The 17961-nt window shown below is 34.3% G+C and overlaps 1 protein-coding gene across 2 annotated transcripts in view; it reads right to left on the bottom strand.

The window, feature by feature from the left end:
- The window catches only part of KIF20B (kinesin family member 20B), a 69648-nt gene that overhangs the window by 39909 nt on the left and 11778 nt on the right, over positions 1–17961 (bottom strand). Inside the window, exons 7-18 of one of the 2 annotated variants that reach the window (XM_003255206.3) lie at positions 17278–17314; positions 16172–16399; positions 14805–14916; positions 13854–13925; positions 13628–13774; positions 12483–12645; positions 11654–11941; positions 7276–7415; positions 6220–6358; positions 4864–4972; positions 3479–3519; positions 2143–2262 (exon numbers count right to left, since the gene is read on the bottom strand). In XM_003255206.3, coding sequence (XP_003255254.2) covers positions 2143–2262; positions 3479–3519; positions 4864–4972; positions 6220–6358; positions 7276–7415; positions 11654–11941; positions 12483–12645; positions 13628–13774; positions 13854–13925; positions 14805–14916; positions 16172–16399; positions 17278–17314 — 1596 coding nt within the window. Of the gene's footprint in view, positions 1–2142; positions 2263–3478; positions 3520–4863; positions 5093–6219; positions 6359–7275; positions 7416–11653; positions 11942–12482; positions 12646–13627; positions 13775–13853; positions 13926–14804; positions 14917–16171; positions 16400–17277; positions 17315–17961 lie in introns of both variants that reach the window. The other variant, XM_003255207.3, reaches the window with a different exon arrangement.

Below are 17961 nucleotides of genomic sequence, written 5' to 3' on the forward strand. Positions count from 1 at the left end.
TTAAGTTAGTTGATAAAACAAGGTCTAGAATCTATAACGTTTATTTACAAGCAAGGACTAACTAATTTACAAATATTGATTTTTTTTACTATCACTTCCTTAAACATTGCTAATATATTATGGTATGCAAACATACTATAGCAATAAATATAATCCCATGTGAAATTTCCAACTATTTTCTTTGAAGTTGTAGTCGCCAGAAATGATCTGTCTCTGACTTTTTTTGTTTTTATTTACCAAATCAAAGAACAGACTTAAAATTCAGATCAAGAAATGAGAGCAAAAAGCACGTGATGACTAACCAAATAAAAGTTCCGAGAGCCAGGAGGCCCAGCAATTAATTTACTGCCCCAAGTCTCACAAGTTTTACATTCCCTTACTTCACAAATCAATTTCCTCTTCCTTAATCTCTACTACTACTACTACCCTAAATCGAAGTCCTCATCAACTATTGGCTGAACTCTTCCAAGAGGTAGCTATCTGGTCTCTCTGCCTGTAGTCTAATTCCATCTCAATCCTATCTTCCAAGTTTCCAAAAATATCTACTCAAATGAAAAACTCCTCTTTGCTATTTCTCTGGTGAAAAGGACTCCCCCACTGATTTCCCAAACTCTTTAGTGCAGTATTCAAGGTCTTTCATCTTATCCTATTCTACTACTCCTAGCCTCATTTCTCACCTCTCCTTGCTTCAAACTTTCTTCCTAAACAAATTGTTTGTATTTTCCTGCACTCACTGAAAGATTTCTCATTTCCACGACTTTGTGCACTCTGATTCCGGTACACAGAAGGCCAATGTATCTTCTTGTCTCATGACTACCACTGTCCCCTTCCTCTACCTTCAAAAGGCTAAATTTTACTCACCCTTTAAGGCTCAACTTAATCATTTTCATCTCCACAAAGTATTCCTAACTCCCTACCCACTTTCAGCTTCACACATTGACTACAACTGCACATTGTATTATATTTATGTTTTTTTTTTTCTTATTGGGGGATTGTTAGGGTAGTAGATTTTATTAATCTGTATAATACCAATAATCTAGCATAGTACCCGGCACATGTTGGACACTCCACAAGTGTTTCTTGCTCCTCCACCTTATTAAATACTAATTATTTACTAAATAGTTAATTATTAACATATTAAATATTAGGATATTTCTCCCAGTTCAGGTACAGAAAAGCCAGAGAATGAATAACGTATCTAATAAATACCAAAAGAAAGGCCTACTATAGGAGATTAGACAGAGTGCTCTTCTAGAATGCTCCGCATTTACCCCTGTGGTATCAAAAGCCCATCTAAAGTTCAGATGATTCAGGGAATGTTGGTGGGTATTAGAGTTTGACTATCGAGATACAAAGGAAACTCAACAGTCACTTTTTATAAGATACCACGCCTGCTTCTTCTGGTCATAGAAAAGACATAAAAAAAGCACCTTTCAACAAAGCAAGACGTTTGGCTTTAAGTTTACTCAGCTTACTACATTACCATATATTTTACCATTTCTAAATAAAAGAATAATTTGAAGGAGCTTACCCCCAAAAAAGAAAACCAAAAGCCATTTTAAAAGACATGGATTAAATGACAAGCTGATCATTCTAAGCTGAACTGAGTATGAAATTATCTAAATTTGTATGAAAGACAAAAAACCCTTTGAGTCTTTACATGTCACAGTGTATAACTTTTTAGAAAAAAATCCTTGCTATTAAGCATATAAACAATAGCAACAATACATATAATAAAAACAAGCTTCTAAGGAAAGACCTAATTTTGCTGATTTTCATGTTATAGTTCCCTGAAACATTATAATCTGGTTTTCTAAGTACACCTAAATTCCTTTCTCCTGAAAGCTCCCCTTCCAACTAGCTGAGGCTTAAACGTCCAAAGGCTACATATTCTTCTCCTTTTTACATGCAAAGTGCTGCCAGCATATCTTGTGGAAAAGTATGTTCAAAGAAGTCAAACACCCTCGTCTAAGTTCTCAAAAATTCAGATTTGGAAAATAGTAAATTGAGTTCAATGTCGCATAAGCAATTCAACATTCTCAGTAAATTAGTCTTAGCTGCATAAGCTAAATTATTTCCTTTCAACCAAAACATATGCTTGTTTATCTAATTTATTAATATAACACAAAGTTAAATTCTTACATTGCATTTAAATGTGTTTTCCATATGAGACTTTAGGTTCTGAAATTCGTTGATAGTATCTTCTTTTTGATCAATTATATTTATCAATTCTTTAATTCTTTGATTCTGTGTAATTATTTTCTTTGGAAAGAAGAAAAAGCAATGTTTCGTGAATATACTTTGGGATAACTAGAATGCAAACATGATTAATAATGCAAACAGTTTTATAATTCCTTCAAATTTTAAAGGTAAATAAAGCTAATCAGTGGCAACACACTGTGCACAGCATGATCTTATTTTTGCCTTTAAAAAAATTACATATATAGACAACACACACACACACACACAAAGAAAAAAGAGGCTATATAGCATATAAGAGGAATCTGGAGCCAGACTGCCTGGGCTCAAATCCTAGCTGCTATCCCTTTTAATATGTCACTCTGGACCAGGCACAGTGGCTCATGCCTGTAATCCCAGCACTTTGGGAGGCCAAATTACCTGGTGGGCAGATTACCTGAAGTCAGGAGTTTGAGACCAGCCTGGCCAACATGGTGAAACCCCGTCTCCACTAAAAAATACAAAAATCAGCCAGGGTGGTAGCCACCTGTAACCCCAGCTACTTGGGAGGCTGAGGCAGGAGAATCACTTGAACCCAGGAAACGTAGGCTGCAGTGAGCCACACCACTGCACTCCAGCCTGGGCAACAGAGCCAGACTCCCATCTCAAAAACAATAAATAAATAAAACTGAAAAAACTATGTCACCCTGGGCAAGTTACATCATAAAGTTGCTCTAACATTTAAATGAGTTAATAAAAAGCACTTAAAAGAGTATCTGCTAAATGGTAAGTGTTCTGTAAATACATATATAAAGTAACAGTCTAAAGAGCTTCCAAACAAGTTGGTTTGGTTTTGTTTTAAATTTAGGAAGAATATTATGGGAAATTTTTTATTTTCTATTTATATAGCTTAATGTAATTGGTACAACTAGTGTCTACTATTTTCATAAGTAGAAAAAATACAAGAAAAGATAGGAATTGTATAAACAGTAGGTGTAATGTCTTCTAAGTACATTTTTGTTCTTTAAATACTGGATATTAGATACCAAGATCTTGAATTATTTATATCTGATCATATTTTAAAATATTCAGCTTTTTGAAAGGATAAATATAAGCTGAAATAAGAAGACTCAAGCCAGAGAAGAACAGAAAAAATAACAGAATAAAACCAATCCCTCATGCATACCAAGAGACTATATTACTGTTTCTTTATTTTTTAAAATAAACACATCTAGTCATCATGCATACAACTTTGTTAATTAAATACCTTATCAAGACAAAATAAAACTTAAAGCATTACCTTATTAGATGTCTCAAGCTCTTGAATCAATGAATCTGATTCTGAAAAAATAAAGAACATTGAAAATAAATATCTAAGCATTTAAAAATATGTTTCACTGAATAACTATGAAACATATGCTGCTCTAGTGACACTTTACTGTTACATTCAATAAAAAGGATTTTGATAGCACTAGAAGCACATCCTACTCATTAAAAAAAAAATCTGCTAATTCAACCACAACAGGGTAATGTTTCAGAAAAAGCCACTTCTAAAACTCAGGATAAAAATAGGTGGCATATGCTAAATAGTAAAGAACTGGCATAACATCAGAGAAGAAACGGAGCTAGTGCTTTTTTAGTGCATTTCATAATGCAAAGGCACCACTTACATGTTATTTTCTACCCATCTTGTTTCACACACAAAAGGGCAGAGCAGTTATTACAACTAATTCTTAAAATGCAGATATTACAAACAATTCTATTTATGTATATAAAATGGCCTCAGCATGGTGGCACATGTCTGTAGTCCAAGCTACTCAGGAGACTGAGGTGGAAGAATCACTTGAGCCCAGGAGGTAGAAAACTGCAGTGAGCCATGATCATGCCTCTGCGCACCAGCCTGGGTGACAGAGTGAGACCCTGACTTTTAAAAAAAAAAAAAAAAGGGCGGGGAAGAAAGAAAAAGAAAATGCTCTCCTAGTTAGAATGAAGCATCAAAGTAACAAACTACTTTAAACCACTCCACAGTAGTCACTCTATCCCAAGAGTGAATCTTCTATACTGCAAGAATTCATAAAGAATATAGAACAAGGCCAGGCACAGCATGGCTCATGCCTGTAATCCCAGCACTTTGGGAGGCCGAGGCAGGGAGGATCACTTGAGCCTAGGAGTTCAAGACCAATCTGGGCAGCATAGCAAGATCCCATCTCTACAAAAAAGAAAAAAAAAAATGCAGCCGCTGTGGTAGTGCACACTTGTGGTCCCAAGTATTCAGGAAGCTGAGGCAGGAGGAGTAATTAAGCCCAGGAGTAGAAGGCTGCAGTGAGCTGTGATGCCACTACTGCACTCCAGCCTTGGTGGCAGAGCAAGACGCTGTCATAAAAAAAAAAAAAAGAATATGTAACAAAATGTACAGCTTTACTCATAAAGTTAACACTTGTTTTGATTTTTTTTTGTTGAGAAGCTCATTTTCTAATAATATTGGTCTAAAATAAAAGTCAAAAAATATTTTTGGTAGTAAATTACTACAAAGTTATACAAATGGTAAAATATTAAAATATGTTACCTAGATGAAAGAATTTTCTGGTCACTATGGTAAATGAGCTACATAAATCTCTTATACTTACCAAGAGTACTTTTTATGTGTTTACAATATCTAAATAAAAGTAAAATTTATCCACTTACCATTTTCTCTCTTTTTTAACTCTTCTTTGGTTTTGATTAATTCTCCTTTGGTTTTAGCTAATTCAGCTTTAATTTGATTAAACTTTAGTTCTAAACAAGCAATAGCTTCCTGGGGGTCAGGAAGAGATGCAATATATAAGTGAGCAATTTCAGCCTGTTTCTTAATATCAGCGACATTATCTTGAAGAGAATCAATAATATCTTCAAATCCTACATAATTATGTGTTTCCTAAAAATAGCAAAAACCACATGCCTAATATTAACAGCAGGGTTCACCCTTTACATGTGGTACCATCTAATTTAGACAGTTTTTAAAAAAGCAAAAAATTCACCACCTGAAATTCTTTAAAATAAATTATATAGAAGCATCTCCAATTATGAAAAACCTGTGTTCCATTATTTATTTTCTGTTGTATGGACCATGAGGCATATTTTCGCATAAAAACAATGTTATAAACTGTGACAAGTCATTATAGAACAATTACGATTACCTAGTTCAGGTATAGTTTCAATTATATAATGGGACTTAAAAGGTTTTGTCGGGATAGTGCATGAAACAAACCTCCATTTTCACAACGCAGTCAATCCCAAACCACGTCAAGGATACATAAGGTTTGCTTGACAGCAGACGTCTGGACATCACTGTCACAGGCCCTTGAACTGAGTGATTAAAAAACTAAACAAACAAAAAAATACAACTCCCCCAAAAAACTGATCAATTTCAGCTTCAGTGGAGGCAGCAGAAAAGGATACTTTTTCTTATATTACAAGTAGAGAATAGGCTGAGCACAGTGGCATGCACCTGTAATCTCAGCCACCTGGGAGGCTGGGCAGGACTGCTTGAAGCCAGGAATTCAAGATCAGCCTGGGCAACAGAGCAAGACCCTAACTCTAAAACTATAATAAATAAATAAACAAACAAATAAAATTTTAAAAGAGTAAGAAATGGTAGTTGCCCGGCAAGGGCAATCCTTTTTATAATAAACATTTTTGTTTTAATCAGAACAGCAAGTAAATGACGTCTTAGGTCTCTTACACCTTTAAAATACTTTTTATTTAAAAATGTTAAGTAAGACAAATCTCAAAAAACAATCTATCTGCCTACAATACAATGATTCAAGCAATACCAAAATAAGATATAAATATAACAGAGGTATAAATTTTTCAAAACCAATCACTATATTTAAATTCTTGGTGCCTTACACTCCTAACAAAACATGCCTAATTATAATAAAGTTACACACAAAGCATTATTTTAATTCTAAACTATCTTGATGTTTCTCATCACTGATGTGGTACACTAAACCCTGGTACGAAAATCTCACTGGATATTTTTAAATACTTCAATTAACATACTTCAGTTTCAACTTTTGTGGCACAAATGTCTTTCACTGGTTCTTCTCGAGTGTCACATTTACCAACCAAATCCTTGAAGATAGCCAAACGACGTTCAGCATTTTCTTCTAATATCTCTCGTTCTTGAAGCAGAGTTTCCCTTCAAAATACAAATTAATCCCATTAAGAAACAGAAAAGGAACTACTTTGTGTTTTTGTTTTAAACATCTAAGATTAAGTATATTCTAGATTAAAAGAAAATTTAGTCCAGGTACAGTGGTTCACACCTGTAATCCCAGCAATTTGGGAGGCGGAGGCGGGTGGATCACTTCAGGCCAGGAGTTTGAAACCAGCCTGGCCAACATGACAACACCGTCTCTACTAAAAACACAAAAATTAGCTGGGTGTGGTGGTGTGCACCTGTAATCCCAGCTACTCAGGAGGCTAAGGCAGGGAAGGCTAAGGCAGGAGAATTGCTTGAACCCAGGAGGTGCAGGATGCAGTTGAGTTAAGATTGCAACACTCAATTCCAGCCTGGGTGACAGCGCAAGACTCTGTCTCAAAAAATAAAAATTAAAATTAAAAAAAACAGAAAATTTAAATAACCATGCATGGGATTAGTAACAGCTATATTCTTTTTTTTCTTCTCTGAGACAGAGTCTCGCTCTGTCGCCCAGGCTGGAGTGCAGTGACACAATCTCAGCTCACTGCAACCTACACCTCCCAGGTTCAAGAGATTCTCGTGCCTCAGCCTCCTAAACAGCTGGGACTTCAGGAACATGCCAGTACGCACAGCTAATTTTTCTATTTTTAGTAGACACGAGGTTTCACCATGTTGGCCAGGCTGGTCTTGACCTCCTGACCTTGAGTGATCCGCCTGCCTAGGCCTCCCAAAATGCTGGGATTACAGGCATGAGCCACGGCACCAGACCAGTAACAGCCATTTTCAAGCTTGTATAAAGAGATCAGAATTCAGAAGCCACCTAATATAAAAAGTAAATTAAGTAAAAAAAAAAAAAAACTAAAAAAGTAAATAAAATTCTCAGTTTTTACCTGGACATGAAATAAATAACTTACTTAAAGTCAGCTTCCCGTTGAGCCCAATATTGAGTAAACTCCTGTGTAACTTCTTCTCGAATTTTAAATTCCAAGGTTAATTTTTCCTTTTTTTCATTTATCAGTTTTTTTTTCAAGTCTTCTATTAAGTCCAACAGTTTCTATAACATGTAAATGATAAAATTCTTATAAAAGAATAAATATATCCCAAGAGAAATACCATCCAACTGTTCAAAAAATAAAACTTTACATTTAGTCAATTATAATTATGTGTCCTTTTTAATAGTGATAATGTTCTCACTAAAAATTGTATGTTTGCAGAGATTTGTTAACTGAAAAATCAGGTTGGCCTTTCCACATTTTAGAAATAGACCTTTGGTAACTCGTCTCACTGTCTAGCTATACTAAGAAAATAAGTAAAGTTAATTATCGCATTTATTATCTATCAAGAACTACTCTGGGGAGTTCCATATTTGCTTCATTTAATCCACAACTTTCTGTGAGCTTGGTATCATCCATATTTCATAGGTGGGAAGCATAAGGATCAGATCTCTGGTAAATGCTAAAGGTTGAGTTTAAAAGTGGCCTGTCAAAGTCCAAAGCCCAAGGATTGTATACACTAGAGAAGTTGCTGAGAACATCCACTTACTAATCTGTCAAATAAAGATGTTACATGAACTTATCTTATTAGGCTTTTATAACTATCCAGATGTCAACAGCAATTCTATAGCCTTTGAAACACATACATAATCATGAAAAATGTACAATATATAAATAAAGCAATAAATAAAACACTTAACATGACCATTATACATTCATAACATAAATTGTAGCATTAAGGAAACAGCTATTCTTTTTAATGTTTCTATTTAAAGTTACTCAACAACAAATTAAACAATAAACTCTAAGCTACAGATCTTCCAATGTCTCAACTTTATATTTGAAAATCGTTCTATAGATATCCAGACTTTGAAACTCTGCCTCCAAGAATTTATATGAAAATAATTATAATATAACCCCATGTTCTGGTTGTATGAATGCTGATCACAGTGTTGTTGTTTTGTGATGGTAGTTGTGTTTAAATAAAGAAAAAGTGAACCCAACTCAACCAACGCTAAAGGATTGGTTTAATTATGGTACTACCATAAACTACTGTAATCAATAATGATAACCTATATTAATAATTCATACTTTTCACAATTTATTTTTATACAAAGAATACCAGGTTACAAAACAGTAATATATAATAAAAATCCATTAACATGAGTGGTAGATTTGAGAGACGTTTATATTTAAATTTTCTTTTCCACTCTACTATAAATATATAATACTATTTTAATAATTTTAAACTACATACTTTCTAACTGTGTAAAACAATAATAACTATTGAAGGAGACATCAGAATGAATGTGGAAAAACCTTGGGAAGTTTATTTTATTTATTTATTTTTTTTGAGATGCAGTCTCACTCTGTCGCCCAGGCTAGAGTGCAGTGGCTTGATCTCGGCTCACTGCAACCTCCGCCCTCCAGGTTCACGCCATTCTCCTGCCTCAACCTCCCGAGTAGCTGGGAATACAGGTGCCAGCCACCACACCTGGCTAATTTTTCGTATTTTTAGTAGAGACGGGGTTTCACCGTGTTAGCCAGGATGGTCTCAATCTCCCGACCTCATGATCCACCCGCCTCGGCCTCCCAAAGTGCTGGGATTACAGGCATGAGCCACCGCGCCTGGCCGGAAGTTTAACAGTTTTCAATAATTAGGTTTTATCATTGTTAGCATCTGATAAAGTTTTTACTGAAAAAATTTAGGCTGGCTATTATAGCTAAATAAGTATATGTATGCTAATATCAAGGTATTTTATAACGGTTTTTAAAAGTCCCAATCCTTTAATTAAAATGTGAATAAAGGGCTGGGCACATTGACTTACATCTGTAATCCCAGCACTTTGCAAGGCAGGAGGATTGCCTGAGCCCAAGGGTTCAAGATCAGCCTGGGCAATAGAGCAAGGCCTCATGTCTACAAAACATTTTTAAAAATCAGTTAGGGTTGGTGGCATGCATCTGTGGTCCCAGTTACTCAGGAGGCTGAGGCAAGAGGATCACTTGAGCCCAGGATTTCAAAGCAGCAGTGAGCCATAACTATACTATTGCACTCCAGCCTAGGCAATAGAGCAAGACTTTGTCTCTAGAAGAAAAAAATAAAGCATGCCAACACCTAATCATATTGATTTTAAAATGTCAAATATTAGACATTTTGATGAATTTCCTTAAAATATTTAGTCAATCTTATATGGTAAGCATTTACACTATATAATCCATTATAAACTACAGCATTAAATATTTTTCTCTAGTAATTTCAGAAATTTTACTAAGCAACATTTTACAAAAATTTCAACTTCAAGATGAAAATAAATAAAACTGGGTTTTTTGGTTTGTTTCTTTGTTTTTAAGACAAGGTCTCACTCCGTCACCCAGGCCAGAGTGCAATAGTGCAGTGATGACTCACTGCTGCCTAGAAATCCTGGGCTCAAGCAATCTTCCCACTGCAGCCTCCCAAGTAGCTGGGACTACACCTGTGCATCATCATGCCTGGCTAATTTTACTTTTTTGTAGAGATGGGGTCTCACTATGTTGCCCAGGCTAGTTTTGAACTCCTGAGCTCAAGCAGTCCTCCTACCTCAGCTTCCCAAAGTGCTGGAATTACAGGTGTGAGCCACTACACCAGCCAAACTAGACTATTAATGGCTCCTTTCGTCACGGAGGAGATACTATTTAATACATTACAGAAGCCCAAGTAACACGGTCTAATCACATAGTGACCAGATAAAGTGGGACTTGTACTCCAAATGAAGCTATCATTCTTGTTTCCAAACATATGTTCAATAATCACTTTCAGGGACATGAAGGCAAATTATCAAAATGAGAGTATTTAGCCTAATACATCATCATCTATACTTCTGCAATCCAAAAAGAGTACTGTGATGTGTGATATGTCAACACCATTAAAGCACACTCATGAACACAGGTCTACTAGTGTTTCTAGGACACTGGTAAGAGGACTCCATCTATACTCACGGAGTTATGGCCAATTAAAGAGGGGAATAGGTGGCCAGGTAAGGTGGCTCACGCCTGTAATCCCAGTACTTTGGGAGGCCGAAGCGGGCAATCACAAGGTCAGGAGTTCAAGACCAGCCTGGCCAACATGGTGAAACCCCAACTCTACTAAAGATACAAAAAAAAAACTTAACCGGGTATGGTTGCGCACGCCTATAATCCCAGCTACTCAGGAGGCTGAGGCAGGAGAATCGCTTGAACCTGGGAGGCAGAGGTTGCAGTGAGCCGAGATCGTGCCATTGCACTCTAGCCTGGGCAACAGGGCAAGATGCTTTCTCAAAAATAAATAAATAAATAAATAAATACTATAATTGGACAGAGGCTAAAAAAAAAACTGTTAAATCTTATTTATTTATCATAACAAGATGACAAACAATTACTGTTTTTGAAGATATGAGATCATAGGTACTTGGTACATAGTTTTAGCACTTGTACTTGAGACTGCAAAATAAAAGTCTGATGGAATACATAAAATCACTTAGTGAAAGGATACTCACATGGTCTGTAAGTATCGCCCCATAGATAATATGGTTTTGCAATAAAGATCTGAAATACTGTTATCTTAACCAAGTGAGCAAAACTTAGCATCTCTAAGAATGGAAAAATCAGACATCATGTGGCTCTTGGTGTGATGCAATGGAAAATTTACAACTTAACCTACATAAAAAGCTTCCCAATGTATTAAACCTAAATCATGAAGAAATAAACAAATTTAGATTGCAGGTATTCTATGAGAAAACTAGGATCCACTTTTCAAAAATGTCAGTGCTAGATTAGAAATGATTAAAGAAACACAATAATCAAAAGCAATGTGTTAACTCTGGCTGTAGACGAAAACAAAGTGGCTATAAAGAACATATTGGGAACACTGGAGAAATCTCAATACAAACAGTATACGAGGTTATATGAGTGTATCAATGTTAAATTTCTTGGGTATGAAAATTTCATGGTCTTGTGATCATGACGAAAATGCCCATGTTCTTAGAAAAATGTGTTCAAATATTTAGATGTAAGGTGTCATTATGTCTGGATCTTATTTTCAAATCGTACAGACCAAAAAATGTGTATTCGCATACTCATAAAATGGTAACTGGAGAATCCAGGTGAAGGAAAAATGAGTATTCATTGTACTAGTCTTTCTATAGGTCTGAAATTTTTCAAAATATAAAGTTGAACACAAAAACTTCAGTATACTGTTGAAAAAAACCGAAGAGAGAGCCTTAAGATTTAACCTTAATTTCAGAATAAGAAGACAAGCATAGAAGTATGAGTTCTTAATACATACTCTTTTCTCTTCGTGGCTAATTAAAGCCTTAGTTTCCTCTAATGTTTTATCTAGATCTTCATCAATAAGTTTAGTTTCCACATTTTGAGTTTCTTCAGCGTTTTCTAGCTGCTCAACCAAATCCTCATCTTCCATCAAATCTTCTAGACTATTTTCCCATGAAATGGTGGCTCTTTTTACATTTAATATTTTACTATTTGAATTACTGTCTAGTGATACATCTTGAGAAGATTTGACAGGTCCAAATAATTTCTCTTGAGAGGAATTTAAAGTGTCTGGGACACAAACCTGTTAAAATATTCAATGTGACTTTTAAAACAGGAAAGACAAGAACCGTCCACTAGAAAATGATTATTTTATAAATTTAAGTCAAATGAAAACTCAAGTGTTAAGGAAAAACTACTCAAACAAACATACAAACAGGAATCACCATCCCTTAATGAACATTCTGATAGGAAAAAAGCTACTTATACATGTAAACTAGAGGAAAAATCTATCTTCCTGGCTAAGTTCTCAGTATTAATCTTAGCAGAGGGTTTTCCAATTACTCAGAAGTACCAAATGAACAAGATGAATGGCAGAGCAGAAAATTCATTCCAAAAATACTCATTAATTTATAACTGATGCTTATTATTAACTCTTATTACTAAAGGTCATTTTAATCCTAGCATGGGCAACTTTCAATCCTTTCTCATGTCTTCCTACTTGGTCAAATATTTACCTTTTTAATTTTGAATTATTTCCTAGGCTTACAGTATTAAGTACAAAATATTTATTTAAAGAAAAACTGTTAATATTCTAATAATAAGAGGCTTAATAAAATATTTACTTTTTGTGCAATGGCGGAGAACTTCAATACATTGAGTGTTTCATCATAGGCTAAATAACATTGGCTGATATTGACAATCATACATATTTTCCCTTTACCATTAAAAAAACTTTGAAAATAGTGAGTCAGTTTACTTTCCCGGAAAGGCACATGCTGTTGAAACCTACGGAAAAAATTTTCAGAAAACATTGTAAGTTAAAAAACATCTCATGAAGTCGGGGTGCTGACACATTTTACAAAGAAATAATTAAGCCACCTATAATGAAATTAAACTTTAGGGTAGTGATTAGTTTCAGATGTAATAGTCCTTCTCAGTTTTCTTTTTATCTTTTTTTGTTTGCTTTTGTTTTTGTTTCTGTTTTGAGACAGGGTCTAGCTTGGTTGCCCAGACTGGAGTATAGTGGCAAAATCATGGCTCACTGCAGCCTCAACCTCTTAGGCTCAAGCGATCCTCTCGCCTCTGCCTCCAGGGTAGCAGGGATTATGGGTGCCTGCCACCACATCTGGTTAATTTTTTTATTTTTATTTTTAGTAGAGATGAGGCTGGTCTTGAACTCCTGGGCTCAAGTAATCCTTCTGCCTTGGCCTCCAAAAGTGCTGGGATTACAGGTATAAGGCACCATGCCTGGCTGTTTAACTGCTGCTACTTACTAACAATAACCCACTATGTAAAATATAAAGAAAACCACATTTAACTGGGTTACGTTCCCTAGTATAGAGCAAGTATATAAGAGATGTCATGAAACACCCTAAATAGAAATAGTGAAGGCTGATTTATATTTACTCAGCCTAAAATGCTAATTAATGCAAAAATCTATTGCATCTAGAACCACACACAGTGCATTAATAAGAATAAAGTGGTTTTAGATCCTAAACCAGCATTAGAAGCTTCTCATTTACAGTGTCTATTGGTATAGATTTGCCATGGAAAATACTGACTTTACCTGATGAGTTACTGGCATCAACTGACATTTCTATCATTGTCTTTAATCCAAGATCTCTTAAGTACTTGAATCACAATCTATACACAGTCATTACTTAAGAAGCAGGTTAAAAATCAAAAAAGAACTTTCTAAAAACAAAAAAGTTGAAAGTTTAAATATTATAATATTTAATATGCTAATAACACTTTCAGAAACACTTACTTTGACTTTTCACTATTCTTCAAGACGTTAATACACTTTCCCAGAGTCAATAAAGAAGTGTTGATATTCCCAGTCTCTCTTAACCTTTCACCTTCATTCTGTGTCTTCATAGTTCGTTCTGAACCAGCAAGATCACATAAAGATAATCTGAATTAAGAAAAAAAAAGTGCTTTAAAAGTTCTTCAAAACAATTACAAATAATTAAATTTAAAGAATTTCAACTTACTCACTGACTCGAATTACACGAGACATTTCAGAATCTTCAATCTGTAATATTTTAACAGTGAATATGCTGTGACTGAAATACAAAGATCAAATGTTATCTTATCATTTTTAATTTCTGCATTCTAAATCGGAGAGACAAGTATTCAAATCAATCTTTTTTATACCCTAATATTAATTACAGTCCACCACTGCATTTTCCAATTAGCTGTTAAATATTTCAAGCCAGTGTTCTACTGTCACTTACATGCCCAAATGCCTAAAATCACCTTTTGCCTAGCTCTAAATCCCTCAAATTATCTCCTGACAGTTCAATTTCTATTAATAGTATCATTAATAATAAAGTGACATTTTGTTTGAAAAGATAATATTAGTTAAAATGGTATTATGTACAGCTAGCCAATACTCTGAATACACACCTAAAGCAAAGCATACATTTGACCTATAGATCCAGATCTTGTATTGTCCCATGCCCAACTGACTAGGGGAACAGGACTCCTTCTCTAAGAAAAAGCCTGCTTTAATTATCTCACTGCTTAAACTTATTTCCTTTGCCTCTCATCCCCCAATCCCACCAAAACATCCTTCCTTAACCCCTTAAGATTATACCCTCACTGAGTATATTTATATAGTATTCAGGGGATAAGTGAGAAAGACCCAGAGAAAAGGCCACCATTATTACCAACTCCAAAAATACCGAGCTTAGATACTGACATAAAGAAAGAGTAAAAATACCTCAGAGATTTCCTATAAATTAATAAATCTACTGTCAGTACAGGAAACAGTATTGATAAATGTGTTTGGTGTTATTCTGTTTACCAAATGTTTTTTATGCCTTATGAATTTATTTAACATGAGAGAACCTAATGCCCACTTTAATGTAAAATTAGCTGTGTTTAAATTAGCATAGAATACTATCAGTGATTCGAGTTTACTCTTACAGTTTATTCTTTACCTTCTACTAGAAGCATTATTCAATTTTGTGAAGGCAACACTCTGGTGCTTTATTCCTAGTTTTAAAAGTCTATAGGCTTCTTTGGAATCAGATACTTGAATCCATTGTAGATCTTTAAAAAATAAAGAGGATATATATTAATTTATTGAGACAAAGAATGTGCTCTACAACGTAATCTCTTTGAAAGTCTTTTCCTAGTGATATATAATGAAATCTTTCTTCTAACACATCCTAGCTGGAGTCAACTCAGCTATTTCAGGTTACACCAGAGAAGATTATAACAGTGTTCTAGAATGTAAATTACACAAACACACAAAGTAAATGTTTGTCAACAGAGTCTGCCAAATGGAAAATTAAATACAGTAACAATTCCTTAGAATTAGACACTCAGGGAAAAAAAGAGAGGCAAAATACAGTACAGATTAAATCTGTAAAATTACCTAGCTATTAAACACTGAAGATTGTAATTTATTAGTGAATCATAAAATCAGATTTATTGAATCAGGACCAGTATTTTAATTTTTATTTATTTATTTATTTATTTTTTATTTTTATTTTTGGAGACAGGGTCTCACTCTGTTGCCCAGCCTGGAGTGCAAAGGCGTGATCATGGCTCTCTACAGCCTTGACCTCCTAGGCTCAAGTGATCCTCCTGCCTCAGCCTCCTGAGTAGCTGGGACTACAGATGCATACCATCATGCCAAGCTAATTTTTGTATTTTTTGTAGAGATGGCATTTTGCCATGTTGCCCAAGCTCGTCTCAAATTCCTGAGCTCAAGTGATCCACCCGCCTCAGCCTCCCAAAGTGCTGGGATTACAGGTGTGAGCCACTGCATCTGGCCAGCATTTTATAGAAATGACAAAGAATATAGAAAATATCACAGTGCATTCCTTGTAGTAAAAGTATAATTAATGAAACTTTTGAGTTGTAAATATTACATATGTATATATATACATCCATGTAGGTACTGAGTCATGATGTTATTAATACGTATTTCCTACTGTGAATAATTGTTTTAAAAGGTTAGAAAAACCACTCTGGAAGGATAGTAACATTTCATAGCTCCAAAATTTGGACACTTTTACAAAGCAGGAAAATAATGTGAATATAACCATACACAGCTTTTCCCATCACCACAAATCCAATTAATGATACTCAAGCAAATACAATACCAAAATAGACCCTTTTATACTCAAGTTTAATAAATATACCAAAACATACTTCCAAAGCACAAAATTATCTTCTTCTCTTAATGTTAATAATTAGCATTACAATTTCAATTTTCTATTTGCTTTAGTCTTACAGCTATCACAAAGCCGAGGAAGAGAACTTCAGAGCAATAAAATAAAAATATTCATTAGTATACCTTTTATAAAAGAATAGCCCTTTACGTCTTGGGAAAGGCGCAGCATCTTTCTCTTTTGGAATTTAGATGATACAGGAACAAACAAGTCATAAATATATTCATTGTAAATTTCAAAGAAAGAAACCCACACAGAAAATTTTATATTATTAGCCATATTCAAGTTGGCTTGTTCATAATCTTTCATGGATTCTTCAAACTCTGAGATATTCAAAGAGTTAGTTAAACTTCCTACAAAAAAAAAGAAAAAGAAAAAACAATAATCACAAAAGTAAGCAACTGACTAAAATGTGACAAAAGTACAAATCGATTCTCAGACTTGAAAAACCAAGTATGCTTAATCTTTTGACCATCTATGTTAAACACTTTTTGGAACAAAGGAAGATGTAAATAATATGTGGATTAACCAAAGTTAGACTACTTCTTATAATTCCTTTCTTTTTGAAAATATGTTAATGAACCAATAGAAATTAAATGTAAAGGACAAAGAAAAACAAGTGTCCTTCAAATTCAATATTAAAACTGTAACCAGTAAAAGGGATATCTGTAATATTTAATACAAACAAAACATTACAATGACTGACATTTCATACAAATATGTATCATTTTCCAGGTATCACCGACTATATCATTATAGAAATTAAATCCTTAGTAACCAAAGGAGAGGTCTATAGAAAAAAAATAAATAAATATAATGTAAAATTTTTTTTTTTTTTGAGACGGAGTCTCACTCTGTCGTCAGGCTGGAGTGCAGTGGCGTGATCTCGGCTCACTGCAACCTCCACCTCCCAAGTTCAAGGTTTCTCCTGCTTCAGCCTCCCAGGTAGCTAGGACTACAGGCCCACGCCACCATGCCCAGGTAATTTTTTTATTTTTAGTAGAGATGGGGTTTCACCATGTTGGCCAGGATGGTCTCAATCTCTTGACCTCATGATCCACCCACCTCAGCCTCCCAAAGTGCTGGGATTACAGGCGCGAGCCACCGCTCCCGGCCTAAAAATTTTTTAATAATAAAAATAAAACATTAGAAGTGATTTAAAAATTAAAAGCTTTTCAAATGTATTTCATATAATCAATATATCAAAGATAAGTGAGCAATGAAACCTTACCATAAAGAGTATCATCACTATCATTATGCACAGTAACCTAAAAAAAAAGATTGTTTTAAAAAAATTAAAACAACATTTTCATTAAGGTTAATCAAGATATTACCTATCCAAATAAGTCACTACCAAATCACAACCTTTCATCTACTCAATTCAATGAATTCTTTAATTTTTCCTAGTTAAATAATATAGTTTCACAGAAAAATACAGAGAACTATGAAAAAGAATATTATCATGTAGAATCCCTGCCACTCTGGTTGGTTACTATTAATATTTTAAAATATTTCCCTTCTATTCTTTTCCCCACACTTATGTTGTAAGCTTTTTCTCCCCATAATTAAAAATTGTTTACAACATTTGATGGCTATATAACACACGTGAAATGACTTAATTATTCCCTTATTATTAAACATTTAAATTATTCACCAAGTTTTGCCAAACATCTTTACGTATTTTCTTCTGCATTCTAATTATTTCCTTAGAAATAGAAATAAACCCATTTCCTTGGAGTATACACCTAAAAGTGAATTGGTGGATGAAAAGATATAAAATATCTTAATGTTCTCACTCTTAACATACTATTGTCAATTTGCTTTCTAGAAGCATTTACAATGTATGAAAGTACATTATCTCATTTTTTTTTTAACATTTTAATCATTTCATAGGCAAAACAGTATCATGTTTTAA

This window comes from Nomascus leucogenys, chromosome 3 (genome assembly GCF_006542625.1).
Source record: "Nomascus leucogenys isolate Asia chromosome 3, Asia_NLE_v1, whole genome shotgun sequence".
In the NCBI taxonomy this organism is placed as follows: domain Eukaryota; kingdom Metazoa; phylum Chordata; class Mammalia; order Primates; family Hylobatidae; genus Nomascus; species Nomascus leucogenys.